The 26817-nt window shown below is 43.0% G+C and overlaps 1 protein-coding gene across 2 annotated transcripts in view; it reads left to right on the top strand.

Annotated features, from left to right (window-relative positions):
• Nucleotides 1-26817, top strand: part of Galnt7 (polypeptide N-acetylgalactosaminyltransferase 7) — a 128698-nt gene that overhangs the window by 64454 nt on the left and 37427 nt on the right. For both annotated transcript variants that reach the window (XM_075986807.1, XM_075986808.1), the window contains exon 2: nt 3209-3669. In XM_075986807.1, coding sequence (XP_075842922.1) covers nt 3209-3669 — 461 coding nt within the window. The remainder of the gene's footprint in view (nt 1-3208; nt 3670-26817) is intronic.

Below are 26817 nucleotides of genomic sequence, written 5' to 3'. Positions count from 1 at the left end.
ACCTGTCACTGCATTATAAAGTTTTATTAAACATAATCACCCCCATTTATTTACCTAGCATTTGTAACAGGTTTCACACTGCAATAACTTGAATAGCTGTAAGGGAGACCTTGTAGTTTGCAAAATAAAAAAAAAGGTACTGTTTGACTCTTGGATAAACTCAGCCAGCCCCTGCTTCTCAGGTAATAATAGAGACGTTCCATGAATGCAGCCTGGGGTGTAGAAAAGCCTTGTCGATACGATAGAGAATGTCTGCTGAGAGCTGTGGCCATGGGTGAAATGGAAGCAACCAAAGCTAATACCTTTATAATTGATTTCAGGAAAATCTGTCCGGCTGTTGGGAAGGAACGATGAAGAGGGGGGGCATGAGGGTGACATGGGGCTCAGCCTCACCAGTCGGTGCAGATTTGAATTGCACTTTACAACTTCAGTCCATTATCATCATGATGGGGAGCGTGGCTGTGTACAGGCAGACATGGTGCTGGCTACATCTTGATCAGAAGGCAACAAGAGCTGGTCTGTGACACTGGGTGGTATCTTGAGCATAGGAGACCTCAAAGTCTGCCTCCATGGTGACACACTTCCTTCAGCAAGGCCACACCTCCTAATAGTATCACTCCCTGAGATTATGGGGACCAAATTTTATTGCCCACAGTAAGGTGGTGGCAGCATGGCTCTGCAGACCTCTCATCCACATCCAGTACCGTTTCCTTCCCCAGCTTTTAGCAGTTCTCACACCACCAATACAAAACATCGAAGGGAGAGAACGCCTGCCTTCTCCTTGTGTTAAATTTGGTTCGATGTCAGAAACGTTGTTCTCACACCCTACAGTGTTTTCTAGTAATTTCTGTTTTGACTCATCTACAATACTGCATGCGTTTGGACAAAGTCAAGAAACAGATTAGAGAAAGCGGCACTCCCCCATCACACTGGGTCTTCAATGTTTGCCCCTCTATGACAGGATCACTCATACTTAGGATGCGTTCTTCTGATGACTGATTGATCCTGAGGTCCTCTCCAATCCTTCGTGAACATTTTTGGCAAGATGGCCTTCTAGTTATTTACTCTTACTGTTTTAAGTTTATGTAAAAGTAGTGAGCTTCGTTGTGGCATTTCCGTGCGTCTTCATGTGTGTGTAAGAGATCTTTTATTTCACTTGTTCCCCTTTTCCACTGCCCTTCTGAGGCCCCTGCCACCCTCTGGCTCGTTCTCTCCCCGCCCCCAAAGTTCCCCTCTTCTGTTCTCTTTTTCCATTGCCCTTTCTTTTTCTAGTTGTTCGCGGCTGACATTATTAGGGCTCAAAAGTTAGATTCGAGCTAAGTCTCTCCTACACCACCCTGGGGCTCAAAAGCCCTTTCTTCTGGAAGAAAGGCTTCATGTTAATACAGTCAAGCTATATTGTACCTGATATTTCATGTTTCAGGGACAACTGTGTAAAAGTTTAGAGTGACCCCAAATGATGACTGGTTTATTTCACCCAGTTCTCCGATTTTTTATCCTTTTGTTATCTTGGGGCTATTTTCTAATATATACAAAGGATTCTTATCCACCGAAATGGAAATTGTGTATAATAGGATACAATTGATTGCTGCCCTGTGTGAGCTAATCTTCTTGACATTTAGGTACTTGTTTGTTCTTTGGGTTTACCCTTGAATCTATTGTAACATGTTGCAGGTTCTTGTTAATGGAGTAACTAACAGCTGCGTTCCATGTTAATTGCTTGTTATATAAACACACATGTATGCTCATATGCACTTCTGGAGAAATTCGTAAGCAGCTGGTAGCTATGTTTGCCTCTACAGAAGGAAAGGCAGAAAGCCTTGCTTTTCCTCGTCTGCCTATTGGATCGGTAGCGTATCGAATACTATGCTTTTACTCAAATAAACCGAGAATTTTTTAAAAAACTGATTTTGAATTCTCTAAAGTCATTCCTTAGCCACTCCTTACCTATTTCCATCTGGAATAACTTACTACAGAAGTCTCTGTCTCTAATAAATAAATAAAAGTGGACAGCAGCCTAAACATCCCCATTGTACCTAGAGTTCTCGCGTAATCTTTAAAATCAAGTTTTGAACTTTAATTTTCAGGGTCATTCAGTTTAAACATTTGAGGAGGGTTGTGCTAGTTCTATTACTGACCTGCCAGGGGAGGGTGTCATTCAAGTGTGCGGTGACGTTCGCAGGATGCCTTGTGTCCTACCCAGCTGTGCTGGCCCCTTTGTCTCCCATGCCCAATTATGGCTAACACTCTGCCTTTAAGCCAGTAGCTCTTCGTAGCTCTCGGGCTTGGGTGCGTATTACAGCCAGGGGTGCTTTCAATACTCCACATGCCCAGACCAATTAAAACACAGTGCCCGGCAGCGGTCACTTTAGTATTCTTTAAGGTCCCCTGAGTTGGTGCTAATGTTGAGAAACATCGCTTTGTGGAAAGAATGGCAGTGGCTTAGCAAGACGTTAGCACATTGTACTTCAGAAGTAAAGAAAGCACTGAGGATTTCTGGCCAAAAGATTTATGTAGGTGAAGAGGGTCCAAACTGAAGATAGAGCACCACTTGCTGAATATTCTTCCACATCAGGCCTGTCCTTTGCCATATGACCTGGACGTGGCAAAGTCAAATACAGAGAAGCTTTTAAAAAACGTGGTGGCTTAGTTACAGTTATTTGGCTTTTGTTTGTTTTTGTAGCTATTCAGCCAAACTCTGACTGAGTAGACAGTTCTGAATTGGGACCAAATGCATGAGTTTACCTTGTTCCTCTGCCATTTGGGGCACAAAGCCAGCCGGCTGATGGGTGACATCCATCTGATATCACTGCTACCATATGGCCGTATTGCTAACAAAAGGTTCTACTTGTCATATATCAGCTCACTGAAAAGCGCTGCTGTACCAAAGACCAATTAAGTGTCTGTCTCAATCACTGAGAAATCTTTTAAAGAGTGTTGAATTTATAAAGAGACAAGTAAAAAATGTGTTCATTTATTTTGAAATAATAAGGTGAGAAAATAGCCTGTTTGGGATCGTACTTCCCAATCTGAAAGATGTCTTCGAGTGCACCATCCTGATTCACAGGATGTCCCGCTTGCATTTCACACTTTACAATGTTTGATCCTCACCTCAACCTTTTCTTGAACATGGTAGTTTGTATCTTGAATTCTGCTGTGGTTGGTGTGCTTTCGTGTACTCATTGTATATCCCCTCCCTTTTGTATAGGAAGGCAGAGATGCCATTAACCCCATGCCTAAACGAGGAGGCAATGGATTAGCTCCCGGGGATGACAGATTCAAACCTGTGGTACCATGGCCTCATGTTGAAGGAGTAGAAGTGGACTTAGAGTCTATTAGAAGAAAAAACAAGGCCAAAAATGAACAGGAGCGTCATGCTGGAGGAGATTCCCAAAAAGACATAATACAGAGGCAGTTCCTCACATTTAAGCCTCAGACATTCACCTACCATGATCCTGTGCTACGCCCAGGGGTCCTGGGGAACTTTGAACCCAAAGAACCCGAGCCTCACGGAGTGGTTGGCGGCCCTGGAGAGAAAGCCAAGCCGTTGGTTCTGGGACCAGAATACAAGCAAGCAGTTCAAGCCAGCATTAAGGAGTTTGGATTTAACATGGTGGCAAGTGACATGATCTCACTGGACCGCAGCGTCAATGACTTACGCCAAGAAGAGTAAGCACATATCCTCTTCTTTCTAAACTTGGGGCAGCTACTGTTATTATAGAACCTTAGACTCAGGGAGGGTGTTAGGAATGAAGAAAATATCTGTGCCTTTGTTTCAGTAAAATAAAAGGATCTTTGTCAGGAGGAGGAGGTTTCTATTTTTAATCATCATATTGAAGATATGAAGTATTAATTTCTGGGGTTTGCTACATTGGTGGTAGTCAAAACGTGGTCCCAAGACTACCATCAGTCTATGATATTTTGTTTCTAGTCCATAATAGAATAGTGAGCTTACACCAGAATGAAAAGAAACTATACTACTTAATAATTTGTCTATCGAATGGCAGAACTTTCCCTATGTGTTTTCATTCTGGGACAAGAAAGCTCCTCTCGTGAAACAGTAGCAAATGCTGATGCTGCTTTGGCCACCTCATGTCCTTAATTGGATTTATGCTTCCCAGGACTTTCCCCCAATACCGAAACGGAAATCCCAACAGTTGCGTATATGCAAGAGGGGGTCCTCAGAGGAAACAGTGGCCTACACTTTTAAACTCTTTTCGCGTGTTACGGTTTTTAAGTGAAGGATTTTCAGCTCTTAGCTTTTGATAGACAGTGCTTATTGAGTGAATTCAGAGCCTTCTCTTCTAGTTTATTCAATAATTGATTCTACTACTGTGGGGTCTAAGTAGCTTTCATGAGTGTGAATGCAAATTTAGTTCGCTGTGACTCGAAAACTCTTAAAAGGAATTCCTGATGTGCTGTTACGGTAATCCTTGTTTTAAAAGGTTAACACAGCAGGCGCACACACCGCTGTATCCACCCACAGACACACACGCGTGGGCCAGCTTTCTTTACGGCTGTGTGGCATCATTCCCAATATAGTACCATTCCTTGGATTTTGACATTCATACACTTGGTATTTAGACTGAGTAGTGATGAATGAAATATGAAAAACTGTGGAAATGGAGGAACGGCACTGTGATGGTGAGAGACACCCATCTTATACAGAGAACTGTCAGCATCTCATGGGGGTATGAAGGAAGACTCTTTGGACAATTTGTTCCAACTGGAGCCTGAGTCATAAGATTGCCAGATTTAACAACTGAGAATACAGTATATTTAGTTTAAGTCTGAATTTCACATACATAATTAAAAACATTAGAATAAATTGTTGTCAACTATGGGCATAGGTTAAGGTTTTTTTGCTTATTTGAAATCTAAATTTAGCTAGCATCCCGTGGTTTATCTGGCAACCCTCCCAGTCAGGCATGAAGGTGGATGTTGCAAGGTTGAACCTGCAGTGTAAATGCTCTTTAGTTCGGGTTACAGGGTCTGTAGGAAGCTTGAGTCTGTTCCCGTTATCCGAACATAGCTCTTACCCGTGTACTCCAGCGTTCTCTATGTTCTTATGCCACGGTTAGAGGAAGGGTGGGGTGAGCGGAGAGTGTCCATCATTGTTGTCTTTGTCCTGCATGCCAGGACGTTCTAGTATTCTGGAGCTGCTAGAACAGTTCTCACAACCAACCTGTGAAAGAGTTCTCACCTGTGTTTATAAAGCCTAAGGCTCAGTCAGAGTCGTATAAACCCAAGAAAGTGGCAAAGGTACGACTCAACCAGTAGGCATTTGTGTGTGGTCGTGTGTACTGTGTGTTAAAACACACCAGTGCAGCATAGTTAATTTCTGATATTAACACATGGTAAGAAAATCACATCAGACACAGTTCACAGGAAAGAGGCTCTGGGTTGTCACCACCGAGGACATATCTGAGCGCTGTCAGAGCTATTTTTTATATCTCCACCCCCACAGTCCCTCTCCATCAACCATGTTTCTCCTGAACTACTGCAGAAGCTTGCTAACTGCTCTATTTCTTTTCTTTCTTTTTATGTTTTGTTTGTTTGTTTTTTGAGATGGGGTTTCTCTTTGTGACAAACCTGGCTGTCTTGGAACTCACTTTGTAGACCAGGCTGGCCTCGTAAGATTAAAGGTGCATGCCACCACCACTTAGCTGCTCTCACTATTTCTGTTATTGCCTGTTATTCACACAGCAACCAGTGTGATCCTTTAGAAGCCCAAACAAGGTTATTCTGTGCCTTTCCATTGTAGTTGAAATAAGTGCAAACTTGTAACTTGCAGCAGCTCTTGGTGTGACTCTGCCTTGCAGTCCTCCTCTTGCTGCCCTGCCCCCACCTCTGTGGGCCCTTCTCAAGACCTCTGTGTGCTGTCCTCCCGCCCGCCTTCTCCTTTTTATCAGGCTGGATCCTCCCCGTTCTTTACATCATACTTAGTGGGACTTCTCTACCCTCGGCATCTAATTTCTTATGCCAAGTTCTGTTCTGTTCTTTCTCCATGGCCACTTCGCTTATAGTACTCATCAGATCTCAAAATTAGATGCTGGCTGATTTAGTGAATTAGCTCTCCTATCAGATGATAAGCTGAGATGGAGAACGTTGTTTTCTTCACTAGGTACTTCCAAGTCTGCAGGACCAAGCTGGTAAATATCTTTTGAGTGAATGAATGAATGAGTTCTACCAGTGTTCGGCCCCTGGCTTTATTACCAGACATGAGATCTTTGATCTGTCATTTACCTTCTCCAACTTTAGTTATTGATTCTTAACAGTAGGTTTGGCAATACTGATCTCTCAGGGCTGGGATTAGAATTTAATGGCATAATAAGCCAAAGGTCTTTTCCTACAGTCCTGTTGATTAAAACCTCAAGTATTATTGGCTCATTTGACTGCTGTGGAGTTTTCCCAGTACCTCATCATCACACTGGAGTGTCTTCAGTTACTGTTTAACCTCAATATTCTCCATCATTCTTCAAGAGATATCACCATTGCCTGATCCATCTTCCTTCTATCTGCAATGTCCCTTCCTGTACCTCTTCATGCCTTCCATAGGCCAGTTGTTTCCCACGTTCTATTCTCTTCCACATCTGCAGCAGAACCTAGAAATAACATGCTTTCTTTTCATCTGTCATTTCTATTAAGAATCGTCACTGCCCATCAAATAAATCTCTCTGACATGCTATCTTTGCACCTGCTCCTGAGAGTTTCCTTGAATTTTTTTTTTATTAAGGATACCCCTTCTTTGAAAACATATTTCAAAAGACTCAATATAATTACCATCAGAAACATCTTAACTGAATGCAATTTATTTTTAAGACTGAACTCCTTTACACACACACACATGTGTGCACATGCGCACACACAATGTCAGAGCTGGGGAGATCAATCTGCAGGGAACAGAGCTCAGGTCCCTAACACTGGTGTGAAAGCCAAGCAGTTGTGGCAGCTTTGCCTGTAACCCCCAAGCAACTAGCCAGTCTAAAGTTGGCAAGCTCTGGACTCACCAAGAGAGATCTTGCCTTCATCTTCCATCGGTGATGGAGAGAGAAGGAAGGGGACACTTAGTGGAAACTTCTAGGTTCCACGTAGACACGTGAACACCATATACATGCAAGAAACCAAAGAGAAAACCATAGCTTCTCTTCCTCTTTGAACACTGAAAACTCAATATAAAGTAACAAACAATTTAGTCCATTTATGTTAAGTCAGCTCTCTTAAGAGCATTTTCTGTCAGTTCTTTATGTTTTTACAAACAGCATGCGAACAGCATGCATATGGCACACACCACCCTCTTGCACCCCTCACAGAGAACGGGTTTCTTAATTCCGCCAGGGACTGTTGGATTGCCGGCGCCTGACGGCTGTTCCCTTGCCTGTGTCATTCACATAAGCAAGCCACCTGCAAAGCTTAGTGACCTGCTTTGGGTTGTTGGTCCAGCTGTGACATCTAACTCTGCGGTTAACTTGCTCATCCTTGTGGCTGTTCCTGAGCCGTCTCTGATGAATGTTCTGTACCCAAGCAGCCGGAGAGAGCTGCCCAGCTGCCAGCATGACTCATGGATGTAATGCTTTGAATTGCATTTGCTGGCTCAGTAATTTACTGGTTGTTGATAGCTTATTAAGAGCCTAACAGTATTTTGAGTGCACTGGAGCCTCCGTCTTTTTTTTTTTAAAGACTTGAGCCAAGAATGACCTTTCTTGCCTTCTCATTTATTTTTAACAATGAAGTATAATGTATTGTAGTTCAGCATGTCTTAACTGGTATGTATCTGGTATATCCAGTTAGCCGGCCAGGGGATCCAACATTGAGAAAACACAGCCTCTGTCCCCAAGAGGCTCACCATCTGTCTTCAGGGAGAAAGGAAGAATGTTGGAAAGTAAAAGAGCCGTCAGAAATATGTGAGCAAAGACAGGGTTCAGAACAGGCAGTGCTCACATGGAGAAAGGGCCGAGGATCCAGGGAGAGGACATTGGGGAAAACCCCGGAAGTGGGTAGAATGTTCCGAGGAAGAAGGTATGTTAAAACATCGCAAATGAGTGGCCAGGCTTGCTTGAATCATGTAGAAAATAACAGCAATAAACAAAGCTGGTGCCATAGGTGCCATTGGCAGTTCGTGATTCCTTTCACAAAGTTTGTCTTGAGTTTGGCAGTCAGAAGAAGGGTGATGAAGAGAACTTTAGAACTTCTAGACCCATGTCTAGGGTGGATCTGGAGCGGGGAGAGGACCAGGTAGGGGTTAGTGGTAGGAGAGTTGTAATCCCAGCGGAGGTTGGAAGAGACTCGGAAAGAATGGAAGACTCTTCCACTGGCAGGTGGTGGAGTGGAAGGAAGCGTCTAAGATAAACTCATGGCTTTCAGGCCCCAAAACAAAGAAATGGAGGCAGTTAGAGATAGATCAGCTAGAACAAGCTGCTCTGCCCGCAGCCCGTTTGCCTAAACAAGTTTACTCCTCGGCTCTAGGGAATTCGTGCAGCCAGTTAGCAAGAGGAATGCATCTCTGCTAAGAAATGGAAAGACCTACTTGTAGTTATAATAAATTATCTTCTAATGAAGTTTGGGATTTCTTTCCAGTACTGTGAACGGCTGATGCAGACACATGAAAAAAAAAATTCTATCCTTTTTCTGTTCAAGAAGGCAACCGCTCAGACGTATAGCATTCAAGCTGGTTTTGTTTCAGATAAATGAATTAAATGTTTTGACTTGAGGAAATTCATCTCCTTCTAATATTTAACCTTGTCTCCCACTTCTCAGTCTATAAAGCTATCTTAGTTGCACTGCGAAGTGTAATAATAGACGTAAAGTGCTCTGAGAAGTCTAAGAGCTGCAGAAAAGTTAATGTGATTGTTAATAGCATTCTTGAGCTTTTCTGTGGGACACAGGGGAGCTTTGGAAATACAATGATCCCCATACCTTAGACATAAGAATTCTTCTCTTGCCAGATTTCAAAATATATACTGATTGTTATACTTGAATTTCTATTGAAGGTAAATTGTGGTCATGAGATTTTTCCCATTCTCTAGCCCCATTAAAAGTTCTCTTCTATCTACTAGGTTTTCTAGGACACGCAATGTAGTTTGGGGAATGGTTAGTATTTGAACAACGTCAGTTATTGAAAATGCTGTAGCGTTCTTTCTGAGTTGTAACCAGACTCTGGCATCTTCTTCCCTTGTGCTGGACTGTGGAATACCTCCATGCCAGCCTTGTGCTGGACTGTGGAATACCTCCATGCCCAGCCTTGTGCTGGACTGTGGAATACCTCCATGCCAGCCTTGTGCTGGACTGTGGAATACCTCCATGCCAGCCTTGTGCTGTTGTTTTTCATTTCCGTTTCTGTTTATTATGACTCATAAGGTTCAACGAGAGCAAACTAAAATTTGGAGCCACTCATAAGAAATTAAAACATGCATTTTGAGTCACATATGTCACATACAGATACATATGGATGGATGGTTCATGTACATGAACACATATTTCTGTACTTTGCCCCAGTTTGTATTAGCGGAATATAAGATGGGTCTATATGAACATCTGAATAGATTCTGAGTCTATATCAGAATATATGATGCGTCTATACCAAGAACGATCTCTCTCGACTCTTTTCTCTAGTAAACTCCAAAATATGTCTCATCTGCAGATTTTGGTTTGTCAGTTTGTGATCTAATGTATAGCAAAGCTCGCTAGAAAGTGGTTTTAGATGAGCGGGAGTGGGTTTTCCTTCTTTGAATCCGAAAGGGGTACTTTCTAACTAACTGCCTTGAAGTGTCTCGCTCTTGGAAACTTTCTGTGTGCTTAGGGATTTCCCAGGTTAACTTTAAAAGCCCTGCTTCTTCTTTCTCCAGTAAACACACACGTAAAACTAGGATACTCACAGGGACACACATTGTCCTCGGGACTTTCCCCAGCTGTGACCACAGAGCTGGTTTCTGTTTAAGGTTCTGGCTAACAGCAGGAGGTATGTTTAAGCAAACTGTGGTTATTACAGAAATCAGAGGGTGGTCTCAAGTCACCCTTTTTTCCACACAGTGAAGACGGTACCAAGTTCACAGGATGAGGCTACAGACACTAGAAACTGGTAATATGTTTCTCAGAGCTCCTATCACCAGAGCACCAGAAATCTTAAATCCCCTTGCCCACTCCTGGCTCGCTTCCTCTTCTACTGCTGGGGCCTCACTAGGTCTTCCCATTTGGTGCCGATGTCCAGGTTGCTGGTCAAGGGAGCTGGCTCTGTGTCTTTGCAGCTCGTCTCTTCATCCCGGCCTCCCATCTTACACATCATACAGTGTGTCTGATGAAGAGTTGGGAATGCCCATTGCTCGGATTGGCTTTTTTCAACCCTCTGATCCCAGCCAGGAGTTTTTAGACTAGCTTTTCTAGAAAACAGTTAAAAATATTTATGGTAGGACTGGAGAGGCGGCCCAGCAGTTAAGAGCAATTGATGTTCTTGCAGAAGACTCTGGTTAGGGTTCCAGCACCCACGTGGTGGCTAACCAACATGTGTAACTCCAGTCCCAGAGGATCCAACACCCTCTTTTGGTCTGCATGGGCACTACACACATGTGCACAGACATACCTGAAGGCAAAACGCACACATAAATATTTTTAAAAGCTTTGAAAAATTACGTGTGTTGGCATTACTAGGTATCTGCATCATCCCACTTCAGTGGCAGAATCGCAGGTAAACACTGCCTCTTTTTTCTTTCTTTTCTTGTTGGACTAAGTTTCCTAGTCTGGAGAGACACTTAGAGGATCAGATGCCTGCTTGGTGACATGAGGATGGAGCTAGATCCCCGGCACCCAGGTAACCGCAAGATATGCCCACATATCCAGTTATAAACACACGTCTATAACTCAAGTACTGGGGTCCGAGAAAAAAGAAGCAGATCCCAGGGGCTTGCTGCCTGCTCGGGGAGCTGTGGGTTCAATGGGAGAGCCCGTTTGAAACAGTAAGGTGGGCAGCAATAGAAGAAGGTATCTGCCGTTGACCTCTGACCTCCACATGTACCTTTACCTAACACCCACAAGTTTAAAAAGAAAACAGAATGTGTTTCCTGCCTATCAGAAACACCAGTGGGGACCCTGGGAGATGCCGTTTGTGCCTTCCCTTTCTAAAATGTCTCCGACTAGGAGGGTGTCAATCTCTGCAAAGCGATCTGCCTTTGGCTTCTGCTCAAAGGTCACAATTCCTCGGGAAAGAGAACCACTTCCGATAGATCCGGACATTCCAGCGGCCCCGTGTGGAAGCTCAAGGCAGATAGCAGCGTGGAGGCCTGTCCTCTGTGGTTTAACATGGCTCCTCTGGGAACTCGCTCGCCCAGACTGGGAGCGGCAGCCAGAATCGTTAGACACAGCCTGTTTACAGCGTGCGATTCTCACTGTGTGTTGGCTCTTCTGTGTTTGAGAAACAGGGAAGTGGCATCGAGTTGGTGCGGAGGACTTAGGGGTCCAGAGGTTTCCTCCTGAGGTCACCGTTTGGTGATCAGGGCCAGGCCCCTGGTGGTTTAAGAGGTGAACAGAGTGTATCTATGAAGACCTTAGGAAAAGAGACCTTACTTTTCGTGTTGCCTTGTGGCTTCGACACCCACTACATCTGGCATACTGTCGAGCTTTCTAGGGAAACTACAGGTGCACCCAGGAAAGCTGAAAGGGAGTGATTGACGAGCAGTGCTATCCGTAGATTGGGCTTAGCATTAAGGTAAGCCCTTAAGTACTCTGTACTAGAACCTAATGTCTCCCCTAATCTGCAGAATGTAGAACACAAGCCTGCGGGGATGGCCTGTGGTGTAAAGTACTGATGTCTGGGGATTGGAACTGGTGTTTGCTTTCCTTCAGGATTTGCTCCCATAACTGGAAAATAAGGGGTTTTAGGTGGTCCAGTCCTATCTGTCTTATTTCCTCAAGTCCTAAGTTTTGAGTCATCTGATTTTATACTGGCTTACCTTAAATCTTTTCTTCCTGTCTTTTGTCTTTGTTTATGAAAGGCTACCTGGGAATATTAAACACATCTTATCGGAAAGTACTTGGCCGTAAAGAACAGTCAAAGCCAGACCACTGGGCAGAGGGCGGTCGTATGGCGCAACTGTAAAAGGGGGGGGCTTTTCCCACATCCGTCATTTATGGAAGTGACTCCCTGTCACGTGTAAGGGAAAGGAAGATTCCCCCACCGCTGCATTTATTCTAGACACAGCGCTCTGTTTCTGGAAAACAAACAGCTCTCCCTGAGCAGGTATTGTCCTTGGGCAGTTTAGTGAGGGGCTCGCTATGGCAGGGGGCTGTAAAACCCTGTCTGAGAGCCTGGCCCCCTTTGAGACATTGGAAAGCGGACCATTTGTCAAGGTGGTTGAATCAGATTAGAGTCAATTAGGATGCTTTCTCTGTCTCAAGACTAAGTGTGAGGCTGAATCCCAGGGGATTCAAGCTGCTGGGGAGAGCTGGAGGCAGACACAGCAGCACTCTCTTCAGTGGGGATTGTGGGAGCAGTGGCGCTTACAGGTGTGCGCGTCCCAAGTACGCTTTGAGTGAGTTAATTATCTTTGCTCACAGGAAGCTAAACGTCTAGAAGATGCTTGGTTATAGCATCAGCAGGACTCTCGTTTTGTCATTCCTGCGATGTATAAAGCAAATGTGCTAAAAGGTTAAAAAAAAAAAAAACAAAACTCAGCACCAAAGCCTAGCTAATCACACAAGTTACAGTCATATAAATACCATACTTTAATTACATCTCAGCCATACCTTTTAGTGTGTCACAGGAAAATGGCCCATAGCTATTTCCTCCTCGCTGAATACTGTGGAAGATTCCATCTTCAGAATGTAGCTAGCTTGCGGGAGGAAAAAAAAATTCACAGTTTTAATGACCCCAGTAACTTATTTTAGAGTGAGCACTGCCGTTTCAATCAGAGGGGAAAATATCTGTTCAAAATAGAAAGTCCCAGTGAGAAAATCAAATACGAGGATAAAGGGCTCTGGAGAAAGATTTGAGGGTCCCAACTCCACATTTGCTCCTGACGCCCTGGAGAGGCACAGCTGCCGCGGTAGAAGGAAGAGTTGAGTCCTCACTGAACGGAGAGGGCGGCCTCAGCGGGCTCGCCTTCCTGCGAGGCAAGAGCGCCCCCCAGAGCCCAGCGCTACTGAGCTGCCGGCCCTCGGCCTCCTCCAAAGACCTTTTCCCTGGAATGAGAGGGCGCCCGGTGGTGTGGGGCTGAAGAAAGACAGAGCATCGCAGAAGGCTAGAAGGCTTTTTGCAAAGCACAGTGATTAAAGAAAGCGCCAATAGGTTTTCGAAAACTAAGTCTAGTTTAATCGGTTTCTCTATGCACTCCTTACTAACAATTAGAATAACACAAGATTTCCTTTTATTACCGATTTCTGAACCTCGGAAAATTTAATTAACTACTATAACTATTGCATTATAACCACACTACACAAAAATCCTATTTCTGTTTTTTTCAAGTTGTTATTATCGTAGAGATAGGGCCTGTTCTTGTTTCCCATGTAACTTCCGACTTTGGATCCTCCTGCCTCAGCCTATTTTAGTTTATTGATAAAGAGCTTGGTGTTACGTTGTGAAGAGCCTTTGCAAAGAGGCCATTGGCCTGCCGCTATGAAATCCTGTCTCTACACTGATGACATAGGAGCTGTGGCCGCCAGCATTGATAGTCTTAGGATAGAAATGGCTTTAAGTGGCATAATGAAGTTGTTGGCCATTGTCATTAATAATGAAGATGAAATTCATGAAGGCAACCAGGGTTCACCTACAGGATTCAGAGCTCACTCGGCCTTTTGTCACTTGGGCACTTTATCATAATAGCTAATAATATATATACACACACACACTATAATAGCTAATAATATATATACACACACACACTATAATAGCTAATAATATATATACACACACACACTATAATAGCTAATAATATATATACACACACACTATAATAGCTAATAATATATACACACACACACTATAATAGCTAATAATATATATACACACACACACTATAATAGCTAATAATATATATACACACACACTATAATAGCTAATAATATATATACACACACACTATAATAGCTAATAATATATATACACACACACACTATAATAGCTAATAATATATATACACACACACACTATAATAGCTAATAATATATATACACACACACACTATAATAGCTAATAATATATATACACACACACACACTATAATAGCTAATAATATATACACACACACACACTATAATAGCTAATAATATATACACACACACACACTATAATAGCTAATAATATATATACACACACACACTATAATAGCTAATAATATATATACACACACACACACTATAATAGCTAATAATATATATACACACACACACACACTATAATAGCTAATAATATATATACACACACTATAATAGCTAATAATATATATATACACACACACTATAATAGCTAATAATATATATACACACACACACTATAATAGCTAATAATATATATACACACACACACACTATAATAGCTAATAATATATATACACACACACACACACTATAATAGCTAATAATATATATACACACACTATAATAGCTAATAATATATATATACACACACACTATAATAGCTAATAATATATATATACACACACACACTATAATAGCTAATAATATATATATACACACACACTATAATAGCTAATAATATATATACACACACACACTATAATAGCTAATAATATATATATACACACACACACTATAATAGCTAATGTTTTCTAGTGATTGCTTTTGGAAATTTAGCAAGATAACTAAAAGTTATCCATAGTTCCTGAAGTCTAGAGACAGCGGTAGGGTAAATATCAATATGATGTAAGTATTTATATGATGCCAACTTTTTATGAGACATTATTTCTGTGACCTAAATTCTAAACTTTCAATTCACGGGCCCAGGACCCTGTGTAACTTATACAAGGCTTTCTCTTTTTAGCAAATTACTGAACATGAAAGGGAATACATTTTGCCATAGGTAGTATAGATAGACACAAAATAATTTACGTTTTTTAAACTAATCTTAGCACCAGATTTTCAACAGGAAATTTTCATCTTCTCTTTTCATCCCAAGCAACGTTTTGATTTCCAAAGGAAAACATTTGTTGTACAGTTCCCAAGTAGGAAGGTAGCAGGGGCTGCGGTCCCAGACACGATGCCGCAGGACAAAGCTAGCCCTTCGAGGTGGTGAAGTCATCACTGCCCCCTCAGTGGCCGCCACAGAGTAAAATATGTGGGTGCACACACCTTGTGCATTGTGGATCAGGCTTGTTAAGGTAGAGTGCGTTATTTCCCAGAGATCTGCTTTGAACCCCAGTTTCCTTATTTGTAAAAAGGGGAAGCTTAGGCGTGTTCTGACTCAGTTTCATCCACAGGCTCCTCCGGTTCCCCTCTGTAACAGTCCTTTTAGACACCTCTGGGCTTCCTTTCTTGTCCTCTCCTTGGAACCCTTGCTCCTTAACCCAGTCTAGAAATTGCTGCCTAGATGGTCTTCAGAACTCTCTCCTGTATCAAAATGAACTCATCTCCCTGTGTTCACATTCTCCCTTAGCTTTTCTGCCACAGTCCTCTAGATTCTGAAGCTGAGGAAACAGCAAGCAGCTTGTGTTCGGCTGTAAATTGCTCAAGGTTGCTACAGCGCCTTCTCTGTCAGTGTTGCCTTTTCCTGTGTTCTCAGAGGTCTGAGGGCGGCTGGCAGCAGCCGGCCCCTGGGCCGCTGCCAGCTATCACAGCTCTTGTTGGAAAGCAGCAGCAGCTGCAGAGGCTGGTAAGTAGGCTAGGCAGCATCCGAGCAGAGGCACGCACTGTGTTCTACCCAGCACATTAGCAATCCGCGCTCATTGGGCAGAACTTGCACTCGGTGCCCAGCCACTCAGCACTGTGTCCAGTCTGGCAGAGAAAGTGTCAGTTTGGCAGCAGAGAGACCAGGCTCACCCTTTAGTTTTCCCAAAGTAGGCAAGGGATCAGGCTGGATTAGCTAAGAAGACAGTCAGTCAGTGGTTGCAATTGCCAAGCTCAACCCTGCCTGCTTTCCTAAGATACAGCCCTGTTAGGAAAACCTTTGTTTGTGCCAGCTCGCAGGATGGAGGAAGACCCCTTTGCTCTGTAAGTGAAAAAAGGGAATGACTATCTCTCCCTTTTCCGTGTCCAGCAGCCTCTGCTGTCTGATGAACATTTGTCACGGTCTTCTACCATGCATTTGTACATTCCTGATTTTTAGGGCGTAAGAACTAACTCGCTGTGCCGAGAGGGGTCATCATCCCTTATGTTTCCTGTGTTTAAGCCTCATCAGTCTTCCCTGCGTGGTGTCAGCCTGTGACATGGTTTGCAGACTGCCTAGCATACACAAAGTGCCCAAATAGACCAGCTCTTGATAGCAGTGGAGGTGGTGTAAGGCTGCTTACTTTCTGGCTCTCTTTCGTTTTCCCTCCTCTTCTCCGGCAATATGATAGGGCCTTGAATTCCTTCCATGCTCCTATTCCTAGGGCCTTCTGTTTTGCTTGTTGCCTTTTCTGTCTTCTTCCTCTGAGTCCACATCTTTGCTTCCATTCCACTCCTCAAATGCCCCAGATCATACTGACGAGACTCGATAAGAACTGTGCAGAAGAATCAATGTCACACAGTGGCTTTCGGTGGGAATGGCCTGGGCACTTTAAGAACATTGCTCATAGTATCTTCCCTATGAATCGATGGATTCATAGAAGTTTAGAGGCTAAGGTGACCAAGAAATCTCTCCATGTTCCTTCCTCATTTTGAGCACAGGGAATCTCCAAGTGACCACCAAAGAGTAGGTGGCTGCCCAGGGAGAATCCAGATGTTCTCGGAACTTTCACTACATCTGCTGCCCCCCACACACAAAAAAAGAGGAGAGGCTGTTTATGACAGTAGTTCCATGTGCAATATTTGTGGCACGTTCACAAAGCACTTCTATAGTAATAAAATGGAGGAACAGTGAAGACGGGGGAAATGTCAAGAGGCTCAGTGGGTAAAAGCACTTGCCACCAAGCCTGGTGATCTGAGTTTTATCCCTCGGAGGCACATGGTATAAGGGAAGAGCCAACTCCCGCAGTTGTTCCCTGACCACACACGCACATGCGTGCCCCCCCCCCCCGCACACATGCATCATCCACTCACACTGCAAAGGGAAAGCAAACGTAATGAAAATGTTTTAAAAGCATTACAAGATTATGTAGGAAGATGCTGCGTGACCCGTTGCTTTGGATGCTAATGTAAGAAATAAGTTTAAATTTTGTTAACATCAAAGCAAAGTAAGTAAAAATAAAATTCCAGTTGTAGGTTTAGGGCTTCTGCTTAAACATAAGGCAGAGAATTCAAACCAAGAAGAGAACAGAAAAGTTCCCCAGGAGCAGAGCACTGAGGGACTGGGCCAACATAGCCATCTTGTCACACCTGTCCCCGAGACCCCAGATTCTTAGCTGTGGGTCACATATGGGGCCACATAACTAAGCACAGGAGTTGTGAAAATTTTGGCAGTAGCCAAAAAAAAGTTCTGAATGTACAGTACCCAAAAATTAATTCAGAACTAGTCAATGCAGAATGAGCCCCAAGTGTTTCTGCAGACAGAAACATTCTGTACCGTGGGACTTCTCTGCAGCTCTGGCTCTGGACATACAGTCTGTCCATGGAGCGTTGTACACACCATCTTGCAGTCGGGCCCACAGAGGCTGTCTGGAACACCTCAGCTGTTCTAGTGTATGATGTATACATGCATCATACGGTGTATGATGGATGACCTGTGTTTCACAATACATATGATGTTTTCTGCTTTCATAGAAACACAATTAAGCTGCAGGAAACAAAGCCAATATCTTTCTATTGTCATCCATCACCATGTAAGTATCAAGTTACTGAATGGATTGTGTCTAAATGCTTGATTTTTAAAATTGCTGTTTGATGCTAGGAGCACCTCGTGGGGACCTAAGTTCGATTCCCAGGAACAGGGAAGAGAAACTTACTGTTTGGTTTTGAGTAGCGGGCAAGCTTCATACGAAAAAGAAATTCAATAGACTTTTGTTTGGGGATTAGGATAGAATTTCCAACAGCCTTCTGCCATCCTGTGCTGCAGGCTTGTGTTAAGCAGCTTCCACAGCCTTGGCAACTGTAAAGTCATGAGTAGAGGTGTGGAGCCAGGTACCTCCAGCCCCAGGACTGGGGAGGCAGAGGCGGGCGGATCCCTGGGAATAAAGAAAGCTGCAGAATGAGTCCCTACTTTGAAACAAAACAGAACCTTTCAGAGCAGCAACGCTTTGCAGCAGAATACCACCTTAGCAAGTCTGAGCCTGAGAACGGGGGCTTGGGGTTCACACACAGCAGAGTCTCATGGAGAGCTAAAGAGAGCAGTCAGCCTGACAGCCAGCATTTAGAGGGCTTTGATTTCCTCTTCTACCAAATATGGATCATAAGTATGGCTCCTAAAGTTACTGTGAGGAACAGATGTAATAAAGAGCTCAAACGGTGTCTATCCCAGTAGGTAACAGGAGTCCCACTGGTTGGAAAACAGGATGGTTTCCTCCTGGGTCACAGAGCAGGGGTTCTTGCCTCTGAAAGACCCCCCTCCTCCTCATTGTATGGCGCTCACCCTTTTCCTGGAGTGCGTTAGCCTCCTCGTCTTCCATCCTGCCTTCCTACAGATGAGAGTAGGAGCACTCAAGACAGGGAGAGAACACAGAGAGCCTTCGCACCAGCAGAGGGTGAGAGATGCTCTTGCTCTTCTGTGTGAGATCAATCTCCACCTTGCATCGCAGGGAATGAAGAAAATGCATCATGGGTGTAGGGCTTAGCATTTCAGTAATATTAAATAAATACCTCTTAGTAAAGAACACCGTTGTCATTTCTGAATACCTAACCCTAGAATCTAGCCCTGGAATTCTTTCAGCTAAGCATCTTTGTAGACTAACCTAGCATCTTGTGAAGAGGGCACATTGTCCTTGCAAGGGTAGGCTGTCATAAAACAGGCTAATTTCCCTCCGCCTGCCTCTTGGTTACTGCTGTTGCTAAGTGGCAAGGCCGCCCTCCTCATCTCTTGCTGTTCCTTTGGCAGCTTTAGCTTGCAGGGCATTTTTATGCGTTGTGTCCTTAAATATTTCACTGAGTGTGCTTGGCCTGCCCTGACTTCTTTGAAATGAGTCTATTGACTACTCTCTGGCATCGTTTAGGTTTTTAGCAGAGCATACATTTAATTTTAATTGAAAAGATGTAACTCCATCTCTGTCTTTCACATCCTGCATGTAGAAACATTTGCCTGGGGAGTGGAAATCCGTTTGGCCAGCACTCTTCATCTTTTAGTCAAGAGTGGCAAATTCCATAGCTGACCCCAACTCCCGTTCCTCCCTCAATACAATACGAGGAGTTGATCCCAGAGCCTTGCATATAGTAAGAATGTGGCCCCACCTCCCAATACATGGTTTTTACTAAGTTGCCTAAACTGGCTTTCGTCTTGCTATGTAACCAAGATGAATTTTCAATGGACAATTCTCCTGCCTCAGCCTCCCAACTATCTGGGATTGCAGGGCTATGCCACCTAGTTTGGCTTTCTAGCTGACTTTTTAATAACTATTTCTATGGATGAAATGTCATGTCTGTTCCCTGCATTTTGATGTGTAATCAGTTCATGACAGGGCTGCTCTATAGTGACAATACTGTCTTCCAATACTGAGCTATTGCTCCAAGGGGTCATAGTTAGGGTTTTATTGTTGTGCAGAGACACCATGGCCATAGCAGCTCTTACAAAGGAAAGCATTTAATTGGATCTGGCTTACTGTTTGGAGATTTAGTTCATCATCGTCATGGCGAGAAACATGGAGGCATGCAGACAGACCTAGTGCTGGAGAGATAACTAAGTGTTCTACATCTTGATCCACAGGCAGTAGCAGGCACACTGGGCATAGTTGGAGCTTGTGAGACCTCAAAGCCCACCTCCACAGTGACACACTTCCATCAACAAGGCCACACCTCCTAATAGTCTATTCAAACTATTCAAGCATTCAAACACATGAGTCTCTGGGGGCCATTCCTATTCAGATCACCTCACAAGAGGAAAATACAGGGTTAGGCTTTGCAAACTCCTGGCCACAACATTTTTTTCAATACTTAATTTTATTTTATGTATGTGACTGCTTTAAAACACCTCCCACTCCTTCTTTGTATACTATTGAGTATTTGACAGAAACCATGGCTATGGGGCCGTAACTCATGCCTACACAAACCTTATGGAACAGGATTTTCTTCTGTAAGCCTCAGCATGGTGTCTTTGTGCTTCAAAACGCTAGATAGCACTTTGGTATTACACTTGGGGCCATTTTAAACAACGAAATCCTCAACAAAAAGTATAAAAAGGAGAACAATGGGACATTAAATAGTCTACACAAGGATACATTCTCTGTACAAAAGCAGAAACAATGAGAGCATCATCTTGCTAGCCTGTCAGATAGCTACAGGTTCCATCCTCATTGTGGACAAAGGCTGAAAATAAAGATCCACTAAGATAATAAATATTTTTACTTGACATTTTGTGCCAAAATAAAATCTAATAATGACTTATAGAAATGTCAAGAACAAAAAAGCATAGAATATTAAAATTTTTCCATAAGAAGAGCAGAAATAAATTGGCCTATGATGATGATGATGATGTTACCCATACGTCATCTTTTTTCTCTACCCCACCCACCTTTCTTTGTTTTATCCCACCATCTCCTTTTACAGATGTTTCACTGCTAAAATGGGTTTAGGAGGAAGTTGGAGTCCTCCCAGACTGTGCTCCCCAGAGGCTGCTGCCGTCTGGGGCATAAGCGGCGGACACTGACAGCTTTCTGCACTGTCTGGAATATTATTAGATTTTGTGTTGCAGTAGTCTCTGTTGATTAGCCTGCCCAGTCAGCCTTCCAGAGGTGCTGATGACTGTGTAAACATAGCAGTGCCCTCCCCCTCCCAGGCACTGAGTCCATCACCTTTCCTCAACAGGTGGCTGCTCAAGTGAATCAGGCTTGGCCTCAAATGTGACACAGTTCAGCTGACCGTGAAATCTGGTCCTAGGGATGAGGAAAGTCTTATGGCTTGTGTAATATAGAGAACTTCATTCCTGGGGTGAACATATGTATTTTTGTTGTGTTTTTTATCCTATGACAGTAAGCCTTACAAGTGTGTGTGCTCTCAGAGAAATGACTTAGCAGAGAGACATCAGCTTCAGGAAGTGGTCCATACAGTATTCAATGGATCCGACCAAATTACCCATCACTCTTTAAAAGCAAAAGGCCACATTGTGTGTTACAGGTGTTTAGGGAAATTACAATTTAGTAGAATTGATGTTCAGCATTGGAGGAAGCTTCCAAACTGATCTCTTTTCATGAAGGTTTTCGTGTGAATTATGACCACAAAGAGTAATGATGTGGCCCTCCCCCAGTGGCCATCAGTGCCTGCCACAAGCAAGCTGGCTTTTGATGACTTGACTCTGAGACAAGCATTCAGACAGCAGAGCACTGAGAAATCAATTAAATGCTTTTCATGAATACAGTTGCTTTAGTTACCACAACATTTTATCTACTTGCAGACATTTAAGGAATTTCAGACTTCCTTACCCATGACATATATATAATGGAGCCCATCCCAATTGCTTCAGAATATTAAGGATTTCCAAGGTGTATGCACAAGGTATAATTTTTCTACTGCATGAAGTACTTTATTTCTAAAGTGGTGAAAACTAAGTAGAATTACTGGATAATATTTTAAACATTATAGTGGAACTCTAGTGCTGGCTTTTCAGATTGATTTAGCGATCAGCAATGTTAGGACTGGCTGTAGGCAAACATCTCTTTCTCCAGAGTTCTGCTTTTGTTTTTCCTTTGTACATAAACACATTTATCTTTTTTCTGGATGACCTGATCCTTACAGAAACAGCCTTCTTGGTGCTTGTGCTGTGTGTAATGGATCTGTTGCATTAGTGCATTTATCTGCAAGGACTATAAATTACATGGATTTAGACAGACAACACTTTAAGCAATGAGTTATTACATGTTTAGTGGCTTCTCCAGTCTGTGCAGAGGCCATTAAGAAACCTAAATATGTATCAATTGTCACATGCACATATCTTAATTTGCCAAATTCTGCATTATAAGTAACATCCATTTGCCATGAATGATTAGGAAGCAGGCCTAGAGGATTTACTCCCAGATGAGGTACAACTAAATACTGTGGACATTTATATCGTTGCTTAACAATCTGATGAGCAGTTTCTCTTGTTAACCCAATTTTTTTCTTAAACTTTAACTATATTGATGATATAAAGCATGTGTAAGGTATCTGGTGGAATTGGGGCCACTACTCCCCTTAAGAATTTCACTTAGTGGCTCAAGGCTAAAGTTCCATATGGAACTTTAAATAAAGTCTGAGCCACTAAATATTTCCTAACAATCTCTGGAAATCATTCAGAGTCTGTAAGCTATCTTTTCTCATTTCCAATTTCTGAGGTTTAATTTCTTCAGGATATAACATATGACCTAAATACTTGAAAGGTGGATGCCTTTGCACTTTCTCTGGGGCGATAACTAACCCTGCATGCCCAAGACTCTGCTCATTTTTATGAGCAAGCAAGATATCATCCATATAATGGATAATATAAACTTGTGGGAATTGATCTCTTACATTTTGTATAGCCTGAGCCACAAATTTCTGGCATAACGTAGCACTGTTTGCCATACCCTGAGGCAAGACACTCCAATGATATCTTCTCATTGGTTCTTTGAAATGAACTGATGGAATTCTAAATGTAAATCTGTGACAATCTTGTGGCACCAAAGGGGTGATATAAAAACAATCATTTAAATCTAAAGTATTTTTTCTTTGTGTTTTTTTTTAAGACAGGGTTTCTTTGTAGCTTTGGGGCCTGTCCCTGGCATTGGCTCTTGTAGACCTTGAACTCTCAGAGATCTGCCTGCCTCTGCCTCCTGAGTGCTAGGATTAAAGCTACTACCGCCTGGCTGAATCTAAAATAATCTTATAGGTATCTTTTGCTATAACTGTAGGAGAAGGCAACCCAGGTTTTAATCCCATTGACTACATGGTCTCATTAACCTCTCTTAAATCTTGTATCAACCTCCATTTTCCTGATTTCATTTTAATCACAAAAATAGAATTCCATGGGAAATGGTAGTGGGTAATGTGACCATTATCCAGCTATTTCTGCACTAATGGCTGGGTAGCTTGTAGTTTTCCTTCTGTTAGAGACAACTGATTTACCCGTACGGGCTTGTCACTTTTCCAAATAATTGAGTCTGCATGGAGTTCAGCTTTTCAGTGGCCTCTCCTAAAAATTCCCTAATCCTGCCCTGGGTGACCTTTTGTTTGGTATGATAGGATCAGTCCTTCCCTCATTCACCTTGCCAAGCCCTTGATTGGGCAACAACCCTTGTTGGAACATTTGATTAAAATAACTGTGTTGGGGGGAATATAAATATGCCCCCATTTTGGTCATAATGTCTCAACCCCACAAATTTACACATAAATGAGGAACAATGTGTGGCTGAAAAGTTCCTTCCTGCCCCTCTCCATCTCTCCAGTAAAGCTCATTGCTGCTTTGTTCAGGATTTTGAGTCTGACTGATCCCTTGTAACTGTGTAGTAGTCTCTGTTTTAGGCCACCTTAAAGGCCATTGACTGGCAGTATAACAGAAATACCACCAGTATCCAGAACACCAGAGAAGCTGTTTCCATGTATAAGCAAAGTGAGTTGTGGTCGCTGTGGACCTACGGCTTGTAGCCAAAAGTCCCTGTCAGTCGATTGTGTGGGCCGTGTTCTGATGGTATTATCCCTGACCCATCTGATTCCTCCTCCCATCCTCTGCAGGACTCCCCAAGCGCCACCTAATATCGGCTGTGGATCTTATTGCCATCAGTTGCTAGATGAAGTCTCTCTGGTCTCTTTTATGGCAGTTTTGCTAGACTCTTGTCCCAGAACACTGCAGGCGGGACAAACTGTAGGTTGTAGGTTTTGTGGCTGGATTGGTGTCCCAGTCCCTCTGCTTGAGGCCTTGTCTGGTTACAAAAGATGACTCATTCAGGGTCTGTGCTCCCCATTATTAGGAATCTTTGCTAGGGTTACCCTGGTAGAGTTCATAGAGTTTCCAGTGCACTAGGCCTCCACCTCGCCCCCAACTCCAGTTGTTTCTCCCAGTTTTTTTCTCCTTCCCTCCCTTGCCACCTGCTCCCTCCTTTTCCTAACTCCACCTGCCCCGAGTCCACCCTCAAAATCTATTCTATTTCCCCTTCCCAGGGGCATCTTTGCCACCTCGCCCCCGCCCCTTAAGCTCTCCTTGTTACTTAGCATCTCTGGGTCAGTGGACTGACAATATCATTATTATCTTTTACTTTACAGCTAATTCCACTTATAAGTGAGCACATACCATGTTTGTCTTTCTGGGTTTGGGTTACTCACTCAGCATGATTTTTTTCTAGTTCCATCCATTTGCCTTCAAATTTCACAATATCATTGTTTTTAAGAGCTGAGTAATACTCCATTATGTAATGTACCACGTTATCTTTATCTGTTCTTTGGTTGAGGAACATCTAGGTTGTTTCCAGTTTTTGGCTATTATGAATAAAGCTACTATGAATGTAGTTGAGCAAGTGTCCTTGTGGTAGGTAGGAAGGAGCATCCTTTGGGTATATGCCCAAGAGTGGTGTAGTTGGGTCTTGAAGTAGATTGATTCCTAACTCTCTGAAAAACCGCCATATTGATTTCCAAAGTGGCTTTACAAACTTGCACTCCCGCCAGCAATGGAGGAGTGTTTCCCTTCCTCTGCATCCTCGACAGCATGAGCTGTGACTTGTGTTTTTGATCTTAGCCATTCTGACAGGTGTAAGATGAAATCTCTGAGGCATTTTGACTTGTGTTTCTCTGATGGACCCCTAAGGAGGTTAAACATTTCTTTAAGTGTTTCTTGGGCATTTGAGATTTCTTTGTTAGGAATTCTTTTTAGATCTGTACCTTCATTTCTTTTTTTTTATATTTATTTATTTATTATGTATACAATATTCTGTCTGTATGCCTGAAGGCCAGAAGAGGGTGCCAGACCTCTTTACAGATGGTTGTGAGCCACCATGTGGTTGCTGGGAATTGAACTCAGGACCTTTGGAAGAGCAGGCAATGCTCTTAACCACTGAGCCATCTCTCCAGCCCTGTACCTTCATTTCTTAAGGAGTATTTAGCTCGTTAATGTCTAGTTTCTTAAGTTCCTTAAATGTTTATTTGTTCTCTTGGAAGCACTGTTTTCTTATCTGTGTGCTAGGGATTCCTCTCCCTGCTTGGCTACAATTTCATTTTGTTGGCCCTTTATTTTGGGACATTTGGAAATGTTTCTAGTTTGTTGTAAAAAATTGCTGTGATGGACAAGCCTGGGCCTTGGTCTCTGTGCCCATGATTAGTCATCTCAGGAGGGCAGATTTCTAAGGGAATGTCTGCCAAAGAACCGCTGACCTTCCTTTTACTCAGTAGTATCTTAGTCTCTCTTCCATTGTCCCTCATGTTCAGGTTCCATGTTGGCATCCACACCATACAGAGTGGATTTGCTTTTCTTTTCGATAACTATCTCCTTCACATATTGGTTTATCTCTAATTCTGTTAAAAATTCAAGGACTTTGAGGAGAAAACACAAATCTATGATCTACTGTTCCATGTGGCAGTGGCAGCAGCTCGCTTGTAATGTGGACATGCCTTAAGTCCTTGGGTCCCCTTCGAGGTTTTCAGTGAACAACTAGAACGCTTTCCAGAAGTCTTGAGTTTGAGCCTTCCTGTGACCTGCCTGCTTCCGGGTGAGAATTTCCATTCCATCTCAGGTCATAGAATCCCATGCAAGAGGCCACTTGGTAGCCAGCATCAACTCCATCTCAGTGGCTTGGCTTCAGAAAGTCTTCTGCAAAATTCCTGCAACAATGTAAAAGAAAAATAAACACAGGAAGTAGGAATGTACCTTAATGGAGTGCTTACCTACCAAGGTTCAGGCCGAAGTGCTGCATAATCCTGGTGTGCTGATTTAAGCCTATAATCGCATCACTCCAGTGGTAGAGGCAGAAGGATCAGAAGTTCGAGACCAGCCTGGGATAACTATGACAAGATCTTGGGGGGACTGGGGGGGTAGGAAACAAAAGTATAAAGACCCAATGCCAGGAAAGAGGTAGACTCATGACTTCTTGAAATAGTATTATTAGATTTGCTCTTCTTTAATAGTTACTAAATACTATACATACATGTATATATTACATGTTAAGTGAACTACCTGGACTCATATTTTTAATCATGTAAGTCACTAAACATAGTTAATACAGTCTCGCTAGCTGAAGGAGCTGACTGGTCTGTGAATTAATAAATACTAGCTGTTGTGTATCATGTGTTCTCAACATCTGTAACCAAAGGTTTTCATTAGATTCTTCAAAACCTGATGTAGGGCTTCCCTTCATTTTGCAGTTGTGGGATTAGTGTGAGCCATGGTGGAAGAATCCATAACTAACCATTACACAGCCTGCACTAGCTAACAATTCTCTGTGGGGAAATTATCCACTAACACCAACCTGAAGTTGCCATGCTATCCCTGTGAGCATCTACCTCTTCCTCAGCCGTTAACAGAGTTGAAACATGCTTTTGGAAATGCAGGTCCTCCCTCCGTATGGGCAGTGTGATTTCCTCACTGTAACTAGAACACTAGGAAGTGTCTCGTCGCTCACAGAGTGAGGAAAGGTGACGTGGGAGAGGACTCAAGAAACA

The sequence above is a fragment of the Microtus pennsylvanicus genome, chromosome 9 (assembly GCF_037038515.1).
Source record: "Microtus pennsylvanicus isolate mMicPen1 chromosome 9, mMicPen1.hap1, whole genome shotgun sequence".
Lineage (NCBI taxonomy): Eukaryota > Metazoa > Chordata > Mammalia > Rodentia > Cricetidae > Microtus > Microtus pennsylvanicus.
This window is presented reverse-complemented; position numbering and strand designations above follow the sequence as displayed.